Below are 13,878 nucleotides of genomic sequence, written 5' to 3'. Positions count from 1 at the left end.
TAACACCTCAGTAGTACTTCAGAGGCCTGGGCTTCTGAACTGGTTGTGCAACTCCTGCCTGCCCCCTACAGCTGTGGGGGTGGGGGGTTGGGGGACTGAGCCGTTTTGTTAAAAACATTCGGAAGCTGAAGTCCAGATAGCCCTCTGCCCACAGTGGGGCTGCAGATAATTGAGAGTGGGTGGCAAAAGTAAGTAATTCAAAGACATCCCATTTTTACAAGTTAAAGTTGCTTTCATGCTATAAAGCAAGATGACTCGCCTGGGGTTTGAGCTGATGCAGAGAGTGAATTTGATGAACCAGCTCCCCCTCGCCCTGGTAGGGCAGGGTCCCCTGATCCCCTCCTCCCTGCTCCCCATTCTGAGAGCCCATTTTGCCTGGAGGGCCGAGGCTCTCCAGGATGGTGGGGTGGGGTTCAACTCTACGGTGTCTGGGGAGTCCGGGCCCAGGGGATTCTCTGCCCTCTTTCTTGACAACTCATTGGTTTTCTTTCCCTCTGGTGACTTCCAGGATGACATGACTGACTCCCTGCGAGATTACACCAACCTGCCCGAGGCTGCCCCTTTACTCACCATTCTGGACATGTCAGCCCGGGCCAAGTATGTGATGGACGTGGAGGAGATCACCCCCGCCATTGTGGAGGCCTTTGTGAATGACTTCCTAGCAGAAAAGCTCAAACCAGAGCCCATCTAGTGGGGCCCCAGCTTCCCGGGACCTTATTTAAAACTCATTCTTCTCCTCCCCTCCCCCCACTTCCCGTCACCCTTGGACTTTTCCAGCGTGCTCCGAATCACACAACCCAAGTGTCCAGCCTCTCTGTGGTGCCTTGTTCTCTGCATTAACTCCTCAGCTAGCACCTTAGGGTGCGCATACTCTCCCGCAGCAGAAGAAACCACCGTGTTTGGAGACTCTGTTCGGGGATTCATGGGGCTGGCGTAACCGTCCAGGATGAGGGCTGCAGCGCGCTCTTGGTCGCTAGCTCTGGGTGAGGTATTTTGCGCGCCCCCGGGTGTTCTAACGCCGAGTGGGCACAGACCTTGGGTGCGCCGGCTCTGCCGCGGGTGCTAGAGCGCATGCGCAGAGCCCCAGCGGCTCAGAGCCACGCGGGCGCTCAGGTGGAGCCGGCTGGGGGCGTGGCCCCCGAAGTCTTGGCGCAGAACTTCTGCCCGCCAGGACAGCCTTTCCTCAGTGACTTGGTCTGTCTTGACCTGAAGAGAACACCAGCTTGTCAGTCGGTATCTTGGGCAGGGGAGGAGCTCCAGCCCTCAAAGGTAACGTGTTCTTTTCTGATGAGAAAGAGTAGCTACAGTAATGGTTCACGTAGTATTTGCTGACTTTGCTGGAGCCCCTCCCATGTGATAAGAAAGAGCTGCTTCTTCCTTCCTTCGAGCTCTTTCTCCCTTGATCTTGACCTTCCCCCAGTTTCTGCCTTCTCAAATGGACAGCCCCTCCCATCTTAGAATGTTGTTGGTAAGTTCTCCCCTTCGGCCATCTTCCCAAGAAGAGGCGGTGGACCTGCATTGCCAGAAGAGCACCATGCCCCCAGCGCCCTGTGGCTCCGGGCCTGGGGCCCCTGGAGCCTCTGCCCACCCTTGGTTACCCCTGCGTTTCCTTTTCTTCTCAAAGCAGAACTTTTAAAAAGAGACAAGCAATTGCCAGAAGCCTAGCTTTTTCCTAAGAACCTGCAGAAAGGGCTGTGCCCTAGGGAGTGCAGGCTGAGGACAGGTCAGCTAAAAATGGGCCCTGTGTTGGCTCTGCTGAGCCCAGCTCAGCTCCTTCTTTGGGCTGAACTGACCACAGAAAGGAAACTAGCAGCTGTGCTCTTAGGATTTGGGGTAGAAGGCTTCCCTGGGTTTCAGTCTATCTCAATCAGGTGTCAGGGCCTTTCGGATCATCTCAGGCCTCACCTCTGGCTCCACTCACAGCCAACCAAAACCATTTATTTGGAAAACCCAGCCCCTTCCAATTAGCTGTTGACAGCATTGCTTCTTGCTGAGTGGGATTGTTCATTTGTAGTTCAGAGGGACAAGTTGAGTTGGTCATTAGACTCTTACTGTTACCAGCCTGAAATGCAATCACCTAGTAAGAAATAAAACAGGCATCTCTGGATGTTATCAACCATTTGGCCTTTCCTGTCCTTCATAACAAAAATCTTCTGGCTTGTACTGTGCTCCATGGGGTGGGCAGTGAGGGGGTGGGTGGCACATACAAGATCTTCTTGACTTTCACCGGGTACTTGGCAGCTGTGCTTCAGGATTTTTGAGAACCAAGCCCTAACATGGTCATCTGTCGAATCCTTCAGAAGCCAGGATGCTTGTTTGGATGAGAGTGCCAGAGGCAGATCCCTGCAGGAGCTCTGGCCACCACTGCTTGGGGTTTGACTTGCCGTGGCAGCAGGTGGAGTCTCAGATGACAGGCATCCTTGTGGACTCATGCTCATTCCCCCTCCACAAGGGAACACGTGCTCAGAGAGCCTGAGAAGGCCAGGTGGAGAAACACAGGAGTCCCGCAGGGGTCCTCCTGTGAAGAATGAGGTTGGAGACCCTCAAACCTGGCTCTGTCCGACCCCCTAGGACTAGGGGCTGCTTCAGGAGACCTGACAGTGTCTCCTTGGGGAGATAGGAGGGTGGAGACAAGATGAGGTCAACCTCACTTGGAGGATAGTTGGGATTTCTGTCTGTGCCCTGTGCCATGATGGCCTTGGAGGAAAGGTGGTCTCTCTCAGCAGCTACTTATTTTCTGAGGCAAAAGGAACAAAATCCAATGAGGAGTCCTCATAAGTCATTGTAGCAGAATAATGAAGTCATCTATGATCCTTCTATGCCCATACAGGGCCAGCTGAACAACTTGCCACTAATGTCAACTAGACCCACACCACCAGAATTCCCCTCTTGAAGGGGGTGTGAAGGTTAATATCAGTGGGAAGTTTTACTAAAAAGGTACGTCTGGTTTATACAGTGGCAGCTTTGAGGGGGAAAGCCAGGGGAGAGTCACTTCGCCAATAAAGAATCTCTATAGTGCAAGATGCTAGCAATCTTAAAGGTTATCGATGCAGACGAAGTGGGTGGCTTCTTAATTCCTACTAAGCAGCTCCAAAATACCTTAAAATTCTGGTCACTAATTAAAAGCAGGTTAAAACACCAGCTGTGACATATTCAAGGGCTTCCGCCAGCAGCAAAGGAAACCGGGCCCTGCAGCTTGGGACAGGATGGTGGCTGTAAAAATGCCACCCTCGGGTTACAAGTCTGTGGTCAGCACAATGACTTCCAGATCTGATTCTACCCTTATTTTTTTTTTTTTTAACGGAGTTGAGATCTTTTTAACCTATCTTCAACAGTAAAGATCTCCTTAAGAAAAAAAGAAAGGTATGTTTGAGGGATAGGTATGTATGTATGTGTTAGTCACTCGGTCATGGTGGACTCTGTGACCCCATGGACTGTAGTCCACCAGACTCCTCTGTCCATGGAATTCTCCAGGCGAGAATACTGGCATGCATGCCCAGTCACTTCAGTCATGTCTAATTCTTTGTGACCCAATGGACCATGGCCCACCAGGCTCCTCTGTCCATGGAATCCTCCAGGCAAGAATACTGGAGTAGGTAGCCATTCTCTTCTCCAGGGGAATCTTCCCCACCCAGGAATTGAACCTGAGTCTCCTCCACTGCGGTGAATCCTTTACCATCTGAGCCACCAGGGGAGTCCAGGTATGTATAGCAGGTAGTTGTAAAAGCCGGAGGGTGACTGAGAACCACCTTCTCTTCCAGGAATGGGGTAGGGGGTCTGGTTGCTCCCCTAGCCTCAGGTGTGTCCTTGGAATCAGTGCCTCCCACTTATCTGAGTATAGGGAGACTGTTCTGCTGTTTTTGGCATTAGCCAAGCTTCAAGTGGTAATGTTGAGCCAGACTGTTTTTTCTTGTTGCCTAATTAAAGACACTAAAAAGCTGTTCTCTCCTGCTGCTGCCTTGTTGCAGGGCAGCAAAGGGAATTCTGCAGCGACAGAGACATGGTAGAATCTGCTCAACCCAGTAAGGTCACCGGAGGGGGAAAGCTACACACACACACAGGCGTGTCCACGTGGAGAGGCCCTGGAATGGCAGCTCTGGGAGGCACCCGAGTGAGCTCCTGGTCCAGCCCCTCCAGGGTGCGGGCATCGTTTCACTGCGAACCCCCACCCCTCCCTGGGCAGGCCCCTGCTTGCCTGCCGGGACCTCAACAGGACAGAAATGAGGGCTGTGGGTTGTGGCAGCGCCCCTGCAGCTTCTCTCCAGATGCTGCTGTGTGGACCGAGGATGGGCTGGAACTCAGGATCTTCCATTCACCCTGAAGCAGCTATGTTCAGTGAGCCCTAAACCTAAGTCCCTCTTTGTTCAACATCAACCCCTGTTGAGCACCCACTGCTTTCCCCCAAGCAGGTTGCTCAAGGGGAAGTTCTCTGCAGACAAATGGCTCTTGTGTGTTAGCTTCATTATTGGCTATTCATTATTAGCAAGTGGTGCATGTGTCGGAGAAGGCAGTGCACCCCACTCCAGTCCTCTTGCCTGGAAAGTCCCATGGACAGAGGAGCCTGGTGGCCTGCAGTCCATGGGGTCGCAAGGAGTCGACGCGACTGAGCGACTTCACTTTCATGCACTAGAGAAGGAAATGGCACCCCACTCCAGTGTTCTTGCCTGGAGAATCCCAGGGACGGGGGAGCCTGGTGGGCTGCCATCTATGGGGTCGCACAGAGTTGGACACGACTGAAGCGACTTAGCAGCGGCAGCAGCAGCAGTGCATGTGTGAAGGAGGGAATATTTTTCAGGAAACGGTAGGCTCAGATGTAGGAAAGTATGATATGGAGTCTACTCTATGGCTGGGATTTCTCCTACTGGAGGAAGTGTGACATCAGGATATACCTTTAGTGTGAAAGCATAAAGAGAAGTCATTATGGTTCATTGTTCAGCCTGTGTCCCACCCCCTGGGCCTTCTGGAATACTTTCCCAAGTCAGAAAATGTGTGGCTAGATTTAGGTAGGATGGTTCTGAGGAGCTGTTGGGTTTCCATGCAATCACACGCCTCCTCCCGAAAGCCTCTGTCCCCCAGCCTGAAGGGCAGGGTGCAGCCAGCCTCACGTCTGATTCCTGGGTGCGCTTGCCTCACACAAGTAAGCCAACCACACAGGGCTAGAAGTGGGATACAGGAGGAGGCATGGTTAGGGCCCAGGCCCCCAAACCAGATCGCCTTTGACATTAGAGGATATGAAGTCCCCAGCTAGCCAAACCACCCTCCGGGCCTGCAGTCACAGAGGTGCAAGCAAGGCTGGGAGGCCAGACCCTGCTGCAGCCTCGTCTCTCCTCAACCTGTATTCTCTCCTTGAATTCCGAGGCAGCAGCAGCTGTGGAGATGGTCCTCTCCAACTTCCCTGTACCTCAAACTGTAAAGAATCCACCTGAAATGCAGATCTGGGTTCGATCCCTGGATCTTCTCGACCCTCTGGAGGAGGACGTGGCAACCCACTCCAGTATTCTTGCCTGGAGAGTCCCAGGGACAGAGGAGCCTGGTGGGCTACAGTCCGTGGGGTCGAAGAGAGTCAGACACGACTCAGCAACTAGCACTAGCACCTCTGCAACCTCAAGGCCTCAGCTGAACGAAGTTGCTCTTCCCTACAAATGTGTCTAGGGCAGAACTGACGCCGTTGCTACGTGCAGATTTTTGGTACACATGCTTTGGGCAGCGGCCTGGCTCCCTGAGGCTTTCAGTACTTGCAGTTGCTCCAAGGTAACTCGGGACCCTGCTTTAGGGACGGTCAAGTCACCCACAGCAGCACATCAGCTTGTCTGTTCATCTGGCTGCTTCTAGCATATTTCCTTTGCATGTTCATTGATGTAAAGTAAGATCTTGGAGTTAAAAGGTGTTTACATGAGTGTTTTCTTTAAAACACGTTTTCCAGCTGAGCCAGCCAGGTGGTCAGCTCCCACAGGGGTCCACAGTGCAGCAGATGGTTTTCAGTACCAGCCAGGGTGTTTCTGGGGTCTTCGCGTGACATAACACAAAAGTGGAGCTAAAGGTGGCTCAGGCTGTGGTGACACCTGGTGTTAATAACCCTGGGAACCTGCTAGGAGGTCCCAGGTGAAGCTGGTAGAAACCAGTTCCCCAAGGTTGGCTTATCCTCTGGGCCTGCATGACTTTTTTCCCCCTTAATTGGTGTGTAATTGCGTAACACTGCCGTGTTTCTGGTACAGCAAAATGCATCAGCCACATGTATGCATATCCCTATTCCTTAGATTTCCTTCTCATTTAGGTCACCAGAGAGCACTGAACAGAGTTCGCTGTGCTATACAGTAGGTTCTTATATATGTACGTCCCTCTACCAATTCATCCCATCCGCCCTTCCCACTTTGGTTTGTCTGTGAATGACTGAAATTCTAAGGTGCGATAGCAGCTGAGGCTGGGGAGGAGTAAGGGCTTTTATGCCTCCCCCGTCTTGAAACTCCTAGAGGGCAAGGTGGCGGGTTCCCAGTGGATGTTCCGGGAACCTGGGGACATCAGCGTTTGCTGAGCTGCTTTCCTAGAGGCTCCATTCAAAGGAAAAAGATGTGCTAGATTTTTTCTGTAGCAGCTGCTTCCCATTTCTGTCCATTTCCTCGTTTTGGGTCCAACTTTCTGTACTTTAAGATTTTTGCCGAGAACGAATGACAATGTGGGTGGATCTCCCGCTGCAGCAACTCTGAGCTTGCCACAGGCCCAGGGTGGTGGAGGGAGACTTGACTCCATCCTCTTGATTACAACTTGCATCCAGGAGAAATCCCCACCCCTCCCTTCTGCGCTGGGAGTCGTTTTGAGGTGTGACTGCCCCCTTGTGGCAGACACCACCACTACAGCTACATGCAGCACAAAGGCAAGGGGCAGCTTGGCCAACCTTCTGAAGTTCTAAAGGCTTCTTTCAGCCGAGCCATGTTCTTTACTTGTCATGTGCTGCTCAGTTTTCATCCCTGTTTCCTGGGGAAATGGTGACATAAATATTGGTAAAAAAAAACTGAGAAGGATTCAAGATAGTTAATTTCCATCAGTAGGTAAAAAACTTCACCACCACTTGCTCCCCCATGATCATTTAAAAGGAGACTGCCCCTTTCCTCTGCTAAATTATACCCAGAAATATATAAAGAACTCACAAGGCATGGTATACAGGTCACTGATCATAAAGTGAAGGGGACGCAAATTTCTTTTCCTTCTTACAACCAGGATGATAAAACTGGTGAAGAATGACTTGCCAGGCGTGCTCTTTTGCAGTGCTGTTTTTCTGAACAAAGACAAGATATAGGGTGTGTTGTTCTTTCATTGGTTTTTATTTGGGGATAAAAATAAGAGGAGGCTGGTTTCATGCTGAAAAGGCATGGAGCCTCCTTTCAGTGATGTATGTTTCTTTAGCACTTTTTCAAGGTGTTGGGAGACTGTCAGAGTGGTATTCTGTGGGTTGTCCCCCCCCCCCATTTCACCTGCAGGCATTGTGGCTGTGAAGCTGGCAGAGGAGGCCACACGCAGCCTTTGTGGGCTCAGCACAGTACAAAGGCTGTGGGCTCTTCTAGTTTCTGAAGGCTGACGGGGATAGACGCTCTCAAGAACATTCCAGGGGCCACTGTCGCCCAACATTTATGTGGGGCTCTGGGCAGGTCCAGACCAGAGCAGCTTCCAGCCTGTCAGCCTGAGAGAGCACAGCCAACCAAAGAGATTGTTCCTGCAAAACCCACTCCTCTCCAACATAACAAAGCAGTCCCACCGGGGCCACTTAGGCACAGCCATGCATGACCTTTTGGTTTACCAGGGACCTGGGCAAGGTGAAGGGGTTAGGAGAGGTCCCTAGTTTCTCTGGGGCATGCTGCAACTCCTTGGACCTCCGTGACGAGCAGCTGAGGGGCTCCCAAGGAAGCCCAATCAAGGCAGGAGCCACCATATGGAAGGGAGGTGCTCACACTACACTGCTGGCATCTCGGTCTTCAACCATATTCTCTGTGGCTGAAAAATACTGCTTAAAAGTCAGTCAGTCCCATACTCTAGTCCCACCCCTCGCTTCCCATAGTGACTTACAGTGATCACCGCCTGCCCCTGCCCTCACGTCCCTGGCTACACCACACTGGTGCTCAGTAAGGATTCAGTCTGCCCTGTTTTAAGCGAAGAACAGCAGGGTCTTGCTGCCGAGCTGTGGGCTCAACGGCCCCGAGTGTTCATCCTCAGGGCTTCCGCCCCTCTCCGTGTAGGAGCCTCTGTTCATACAGCACCAAGAACACTGGTGTTCTGTTTATGCTGGACGAAGGGTTAATGTAAACAAGTCATTCCATTTAACCAAAAGGGTTACACAAAGCAGGACTAACAGCAGGAAGCTATTACAAGGAGTATGGCTTTGTTGAGAGATGCAGGGTTAAGCTGAAGATTTAAAAACTTTTTTCCTTTTCTGAACTGAGAGTCTTCAAATAGATATCTGCAGAGATGCTAAGAAGGTGTAATACCAACAGATGAAATCACCTGTTTCACCAGAAATTGGGGAGAAAAACTGTCATACATAAACAGTGTCTAAGTCATGGCCTGCATGAACAATCAAAGAGATTAACACAGCCGAGCCAGAAGAACCACTATTACTACTACTGAATGCCATCACCTGTACCCTTAGCTTCCTGGGTCATTAATCTCTCAGCAATGTCCTCACCACTAGGCCAAAGATGAAAAGATGGGCGTTGAGACCCACCTACCACATTGAAATAAATAAAGCATTTTAACATAATCTGCTGGTCTGCACTTGGCAGGGGCTTACTTTCCATTGACCAACGATCAGAGGAGTAAGTGACCAAACCTGGTCACTCTGACCAGCCCTCCCTGACTGCAAGCACCTGCAGCTGTGGAGGGAGGGGTCCTCCTGCCCAGGATGATGCCTTCAGCAACTTTCTGGGCACAAAGGTGCTCTTTGGTGGACAATTTTTAAAAACAAGAGCCACGAGGCGCACGCACTTCTGTTGTCTCTTACCCACCCCCACACACACACATAAAAATCAGCGGGAAGATGGGAGACCTCAGGAGGAATTTTGACCTTCCTTATTTTTGAGGCTGAGCAGAAAGTCATGGAAGCTCTTATTTTTCCAGTCACCAGAGACAACTTCAAGCTGAAGACGGCTTCCACACGCCCTCCTCTCGGTGTTAATGCCTGTCCCTGCTCAGGCGTTCCACCCTCACCCGCAGCTGTCTTTTGCCTTCAAAGAGCAGGATGCTTGCGGCCATGGCTGAATTCAGGCTGTCTACGCCGGGCACGATGGGGATCAGCAGCCTCCCGCCCCCTGTGCTCTCGGCCAACTGCAGGGACTCCAGGCTCACGCCGTGGGTCTCCCCACCTATCACCACGGCCGCCGGTGCCTCTGTCCAGTCTGAGTCGTAACTCTGGACCTCGAGTTCAGGGAGCCAGTCTTGACTCGCTCCACTCTCTAGATCCTCCTCTTCCTCATACTCATGAAACTTCAGCGGGCGTTGGTCACGTACCCAGCCATAGTCACTGGCCTTGTTAGACCTCTGGGCCTGGGCCTGCACGTAAAGGCCGCAGTTATCGGCCACGTAGACGCGGGTGTCAGCAGGCAGGTGGTCGGGCACTGCTTCCCAGTCCAGGTTGTTGATGATGGGCACCTGGAAGTGCGCACCCATACCTGCCCGCAGCACTTTGGGCTCCCAGGCATCCACACAGCCTAGCAAATGAAAGAGGATCCCATTAAGATTACCAACCTTCCCAGACAAGGGGACTTTGAAGGAAGTCAGATTAATCCTGTATCAGGATAAAGCAAAAATGTCCTATCGTGGCCTTGGTGGCCGGGACCTCTGCCTCCCCAACTGTAGCAGCGTCCAGCAAAGTGCTGTAACAGATTTTATTCATTCCTTCAACATTCACCACACAGAATTCCCTGGCAGTCTAGTGGTTAGGACGTCATACTTCTACTACAAAGGGCCATGAGTTGGATCCCTCATCAGGGAACTAAGATCCTGCAAACCATGTAGCATGGCCAAAAAAAAACCTCTCACACACATGCCAGACATTTGGACAGGAGATGGGAGAGCCTGGACGCCCCCAACCTCAAGGAGCTTGTCATAGAGTGGGCGGTGGTGAAGGGATGACATTTCAGCAGGTGACTATATTATCAGTAACAACTCAAGTTAAAAAAGCATAAACAGGGTAACAGAAAACCCTTGTGCACAGCATGGCAATCGGGGAAAACCACCGGGAGAACGTGGCACTGAGCTGCATCATGAAGGACAGCAGGATCTTGTCAGGGAAAGACCAGGGCAGAGGAGAGTTACAGAAGCGGCAGTCGCGCCACAGTCCGAACACTGCAAGTGTGATAATCGAGCCAGTTAATGGGGTGAGGTGGGAGACGAGGCAGGAAAGGGCCAGTTGAAAGGAGGGTGGTGTGCCCAGCCCAGGGCTTAGGGTTTCACCCACTAGACCATATACTGCCACCAAAGCACTTTAAGCAAAATAGGGACATAATCTGGTTTATATTTTAGAAAGACCCATTTGGCTTCAATGTTGAATCTGGACTGGAGCAAGGAGGACACTAGTGATGGGGAAATTACAGCAATCCTGGGGAAAACCAAGGCCAGAGCCCTGTCCTGCACACACCCCGTCTTTGCAGTCGTGCTAAACCCAACTGCCTCTGGGCATCAGCAAACACGTGGCCCTTCCCAGTGCTACAAGCCAAGAGACAGCAGGACTGGGGCACCATGTATCTACTACCCTCCCTGACTTGTCAGCACACATCTCCTCATTGTAAGTTATCTTAGAAGGTAATCTGTCAAACTTCAGGAAAGGTTAAGTAGGCAAACCAAGTTCAAAAAGGAAAAAAAGACATGGAGAAGGTAACACTGTCTACGTGGGTCCCCAACCACAGGCTCTCCCAAGCACTGTGAGAAACAAGAGCTGGGAGGTGGGCTGTGTGCCAAGCTAGCAGTCAGGGAAGAAGAGGTGCCATCTAGTCTGACTTCTCCACCCAGTTAGGAGTAAGGGACAAGCTGAGATTCCCCCTCATCCTCGGGTCCTCTACGCTGGGCACCACATCAGATGTTCCCCGCCTTTCTCTACCTCTCCCATACCAGCCACCAGCAACAACGTGGAAACCGCCTGCCTGGGTGATACAGGTCCATTTCCCCAAACCATACTTGCTCTCAGAGCTCTCAACAGTGAAGCAGGTGAGTGGGGTATGGATATAGGGACCCCGAGCCTGACTTTCATGCTGGCAGAGAGATGCACCCCAGGGAAGGGTGATGGGGGGAAAGAGCTGGGAAAAGCAATACAGGCGAGTCTCAACAATGGGACCACTTCTGTTTACACCGAATGGCAGCTTCACTGCTTCTGATGGATGATCCTCTCCCTCCTTCTCCTTCCAGGCTGTAATAGGTCTATTAGACAGGTCCCAACTGTCAGGCAAGTCTGTTTGGAACCAAGGCTACAAATTTCTCTTTATGATGAGAGGACAGAACCAAGTGTTAAAACCGGCATCTATATCTTCCCTAATTAATTTTAAGTTCTTTTAAAAACCTAGCAGGTGTCAAAATAATTTTAAAGATAATCAACAAGAATCAGTGTGCTAGGCATGGTGCTGAGTACTGGATGTTCATCTCACTTAATCCTCAGAACAACCCTACCAGGTAGATTCTATTACGCCTGCTTTCCAGATAAGGGAACTGATGCTCGCAACGCTGCTCACTTACACAGAGTTACCAAGGGACAGATCCAAGAACCAAATCCATACACATCTGCCCACGGAGCCAGCTCACTACAAACAGCCACCTAATCCACCCAGTGACAGGCGATCTTACCTTTGGTGAGTAACACTTTGCTGCAGCCTGCCCCAGCAGCAGATCGCAGAATTGTCCCCAGGTTCCCAGGGTCACGGAGATTGTCACAAATCAACGATATTGGCAGTGTGTGGCGAAGCTGAGTCTCAGGGTATGTCATCTTAACATGGTCAGGTTTGGCAAAAATCCCTGAGGAAACAAGAAATGTGATTCATGTGTTTGATGTGGGTATGGGGAGTAATCTGACATTTTGGTTATTTATCACTGTTGGTGTATTTGTAATTACATACATGTAAACATCCTGATGGAAAAAATTCAGTGTGCTCCCCACCAGCTCCTTCATAACTGCTTTCAATAGTGTAATGTATCCTTTCAGTACACCTGTGGTGGATTCATGTCAATCTATGCCAAAACCAATACAGAATTGTAAAGTAAAAATTTAAAAAAAAAAAAAAAAGCCACTAAAAAAAAAAAAGAAAAAAGAACTTCTTCCATGCACTTCCCTACATGTATGTCCATCTACCCATATATAAGTGCTTTTTCTTTTATAGTAAAATCACACTCTATTTGGGGCTTCCCTGGTGGCTCAGAGGTTAAAGCGTCTGCCTGGAATGCGGGAAACCCGGGCTCGATCCCTGGGTCAGGAAGATCCCCTGGAGAAGAAAATGGCAACCCACTCCAGTACTCTTGCCTGGAGAATCCCATGGAGGGAGGAGCCTGGTAGGCTACAGTCCATGGGGTCGAAAAGAGTTGGACATGACTGAGTCACTTCACTCACACTCTATGTAATTATTCTGTAATCTAGTTTCTTTCTTTTTTTTTTTGGCCGCACTTAAGCGGCTTGCAGGATCTTAGTTCTCCTACCAGGGATTGAACCTGGGCCCACAGGCAGTGAAAGCACCAAGTCCTAACCACTGGACTGCCAGAGAATTCCCAACATTTTCTTAAGTTTTAACTGGACATTAAAGGTTGAAGTGACCCCCAAAACATAAGGTCTGAGGAGGAGTGATTATTCCCCGCAGACTATAAAAACTCACAATACAAATGATGAAAACTGGCTTCAGTTTCCACTTAAAATACAAGATTCACAGATTTGAAAACTGTTGTAAGAAAAGGTTAGGCTCAGTAATATTTTCAATTTCATTTAAATTTGTTGCCCTGAGACAAGTATGAACAAATAATTCCAAGTCTCCCTTTCTGCAAACACAGTGAATAACCAACCACTGACCCATTATTCCCTGTGGTGTTACCAGGTCGGACCAATCCTTGATATCCTCAAATTTCACCTTAATGAGGCTAACACCTTTCAGCTTTTCAATGGGCAGCTCCTTTATGTATTCCAGACGGCTAAAGAAGAAAACTTTGGGCACAGCACCAGCCTTGAGAGCGTCTGCAATCAGCCTACGACCTTCCAGCAGGATCTTCCCCTGCTTTTCTCGAAATGGCCTGGACTTAACTATGGTCATCACACTGCTGTGGGTGGAAACAAAAAGATAGGTCATTACCAACATCCTCATTACGGACACACATCGAGTTCTAGCAGACATGAAGAGCTTCGTAGTGAAAGAAACAAACGAACTGTTAGACGCTTATTCTGCCCTCTGTGCATAATAAAAACCAGCGAGGTGTGCTGCAAGAAAGTCCTCCAACGCAAGGGAAAGAGGTCAAGCTCTCGCTATGAGGACTGAGGAGAAAAGAGAAAACTCGACAAGCCTCGGGAACACATCACCTTAGCCTTTTGTCTCCAGGGAAAGCCTTATCATAGCGAAGCCCCGACTCTTCCCAGGTGCTGGGGGTCTGGGATGCTGGCCCCTGAATCTGCTGTTTCTGTCGCTGCTCCCGGGGACCGGCCTCTGCCGCCGCCTTCCGAGGCTGTTTCCCGGGATCAAGCTTCCGTTCCACAGCCTCATCAGATGGAAACAGCACTTTCACGGGGCTCCGCCGCAATGCCCGGACCCAGCGCCGCGCATCGAGGTCCCAAGCCTGCACCACCGGCAGCAACGGTCGCGTAGCCCATCCCACGCGCTTCACCAGCGCCGCCATCTTCCCCCGCCCAGTGTGCTGCGTCACGAAAGCGCG

The 13,878-nt window shown here is 50.7% G+C and overlaps 2 protein-coding genes across 3 annotated transcripts in view; one reads left to right on the top strand and one right to left on the bottom strand.

Moving 5' to 3' along the window:
- NXN (nucleoredoxin) overlaps positions 1 to 2,119 on the top strand; it is a 161,330-nt gene extending 159,211 nt beyond the window's left edge. Inside the window, exon 8 of the mRNA XM_040243834.1 lies at positions 509 to 2,119. Coding sequence (XP_040099768.1) covers positions 509 to 691 — 183 coding nt within the window. The 3' untranslated portion in view covers positions 692 to 2,119. The remainder of the gene's footprint in view (positions 1 to 508) is intronic.
- A 5,184-nt stretch (positions 2,120 to 7,303) lies between these two features.
- MRM3 (mitochondrial rRNA methyltransferase 3) lies at positions 7,304 to 13,864 on the bottom strand. Of its 2 annotated transcripts, XM_040243835.1 has the most exons (4): positions 13,529 to 13,864; positions 13,028 to 13,272; positions 11,821 to 11,988; positions 7,304 to 9,695 (listed from the first exon to the last, which is right to left on the bottom strand). In XM_040243835.1, the coding sequence occupies exons 1-4, from the start codon at positions 13,840 to 13,842 to the stop codon at positions 9,160 to 9,162; spliced, it is 1,263 nt and encodes a 420-aa protein (XP_040099769.1). In that variant the 5' UTR covers positions 13,843 to 13,864; the 3' UTR covers positions 7,304 to 9,159. The 2 variants fall into 2 exon arrangements, with proteins under 2 accessions (XP_040099769.1, XP_040099770.1); XM_040243836.1 differs by lacking the exon at positions 13,529 to 13,864 and having other exon boundaries at positions 13,086 to 13,172.
- Positions 13,865 to 13,878: the final 14 nt, after the last annotated feature.

This window comes from Oryx dammah, unplaced genomic scaffold, assembly GCF_014754425.2.
Source record: "Oryx dammah isolate SB20612 unplaced genomic scaffold, SCBI_Odam_1.1 HiC_scaffold_8, whole genome shotgun sequence".
NCBI lineage: Eukaryota > Metazoa > Chordata > Mammalia > Artiodactyla > Bovidae > Oryx > Oryx dammah.
Note: the sequence above shows the minus strand (reverse complement) of the source record. Positions and strands in the feature narration are given on the sequence as shown.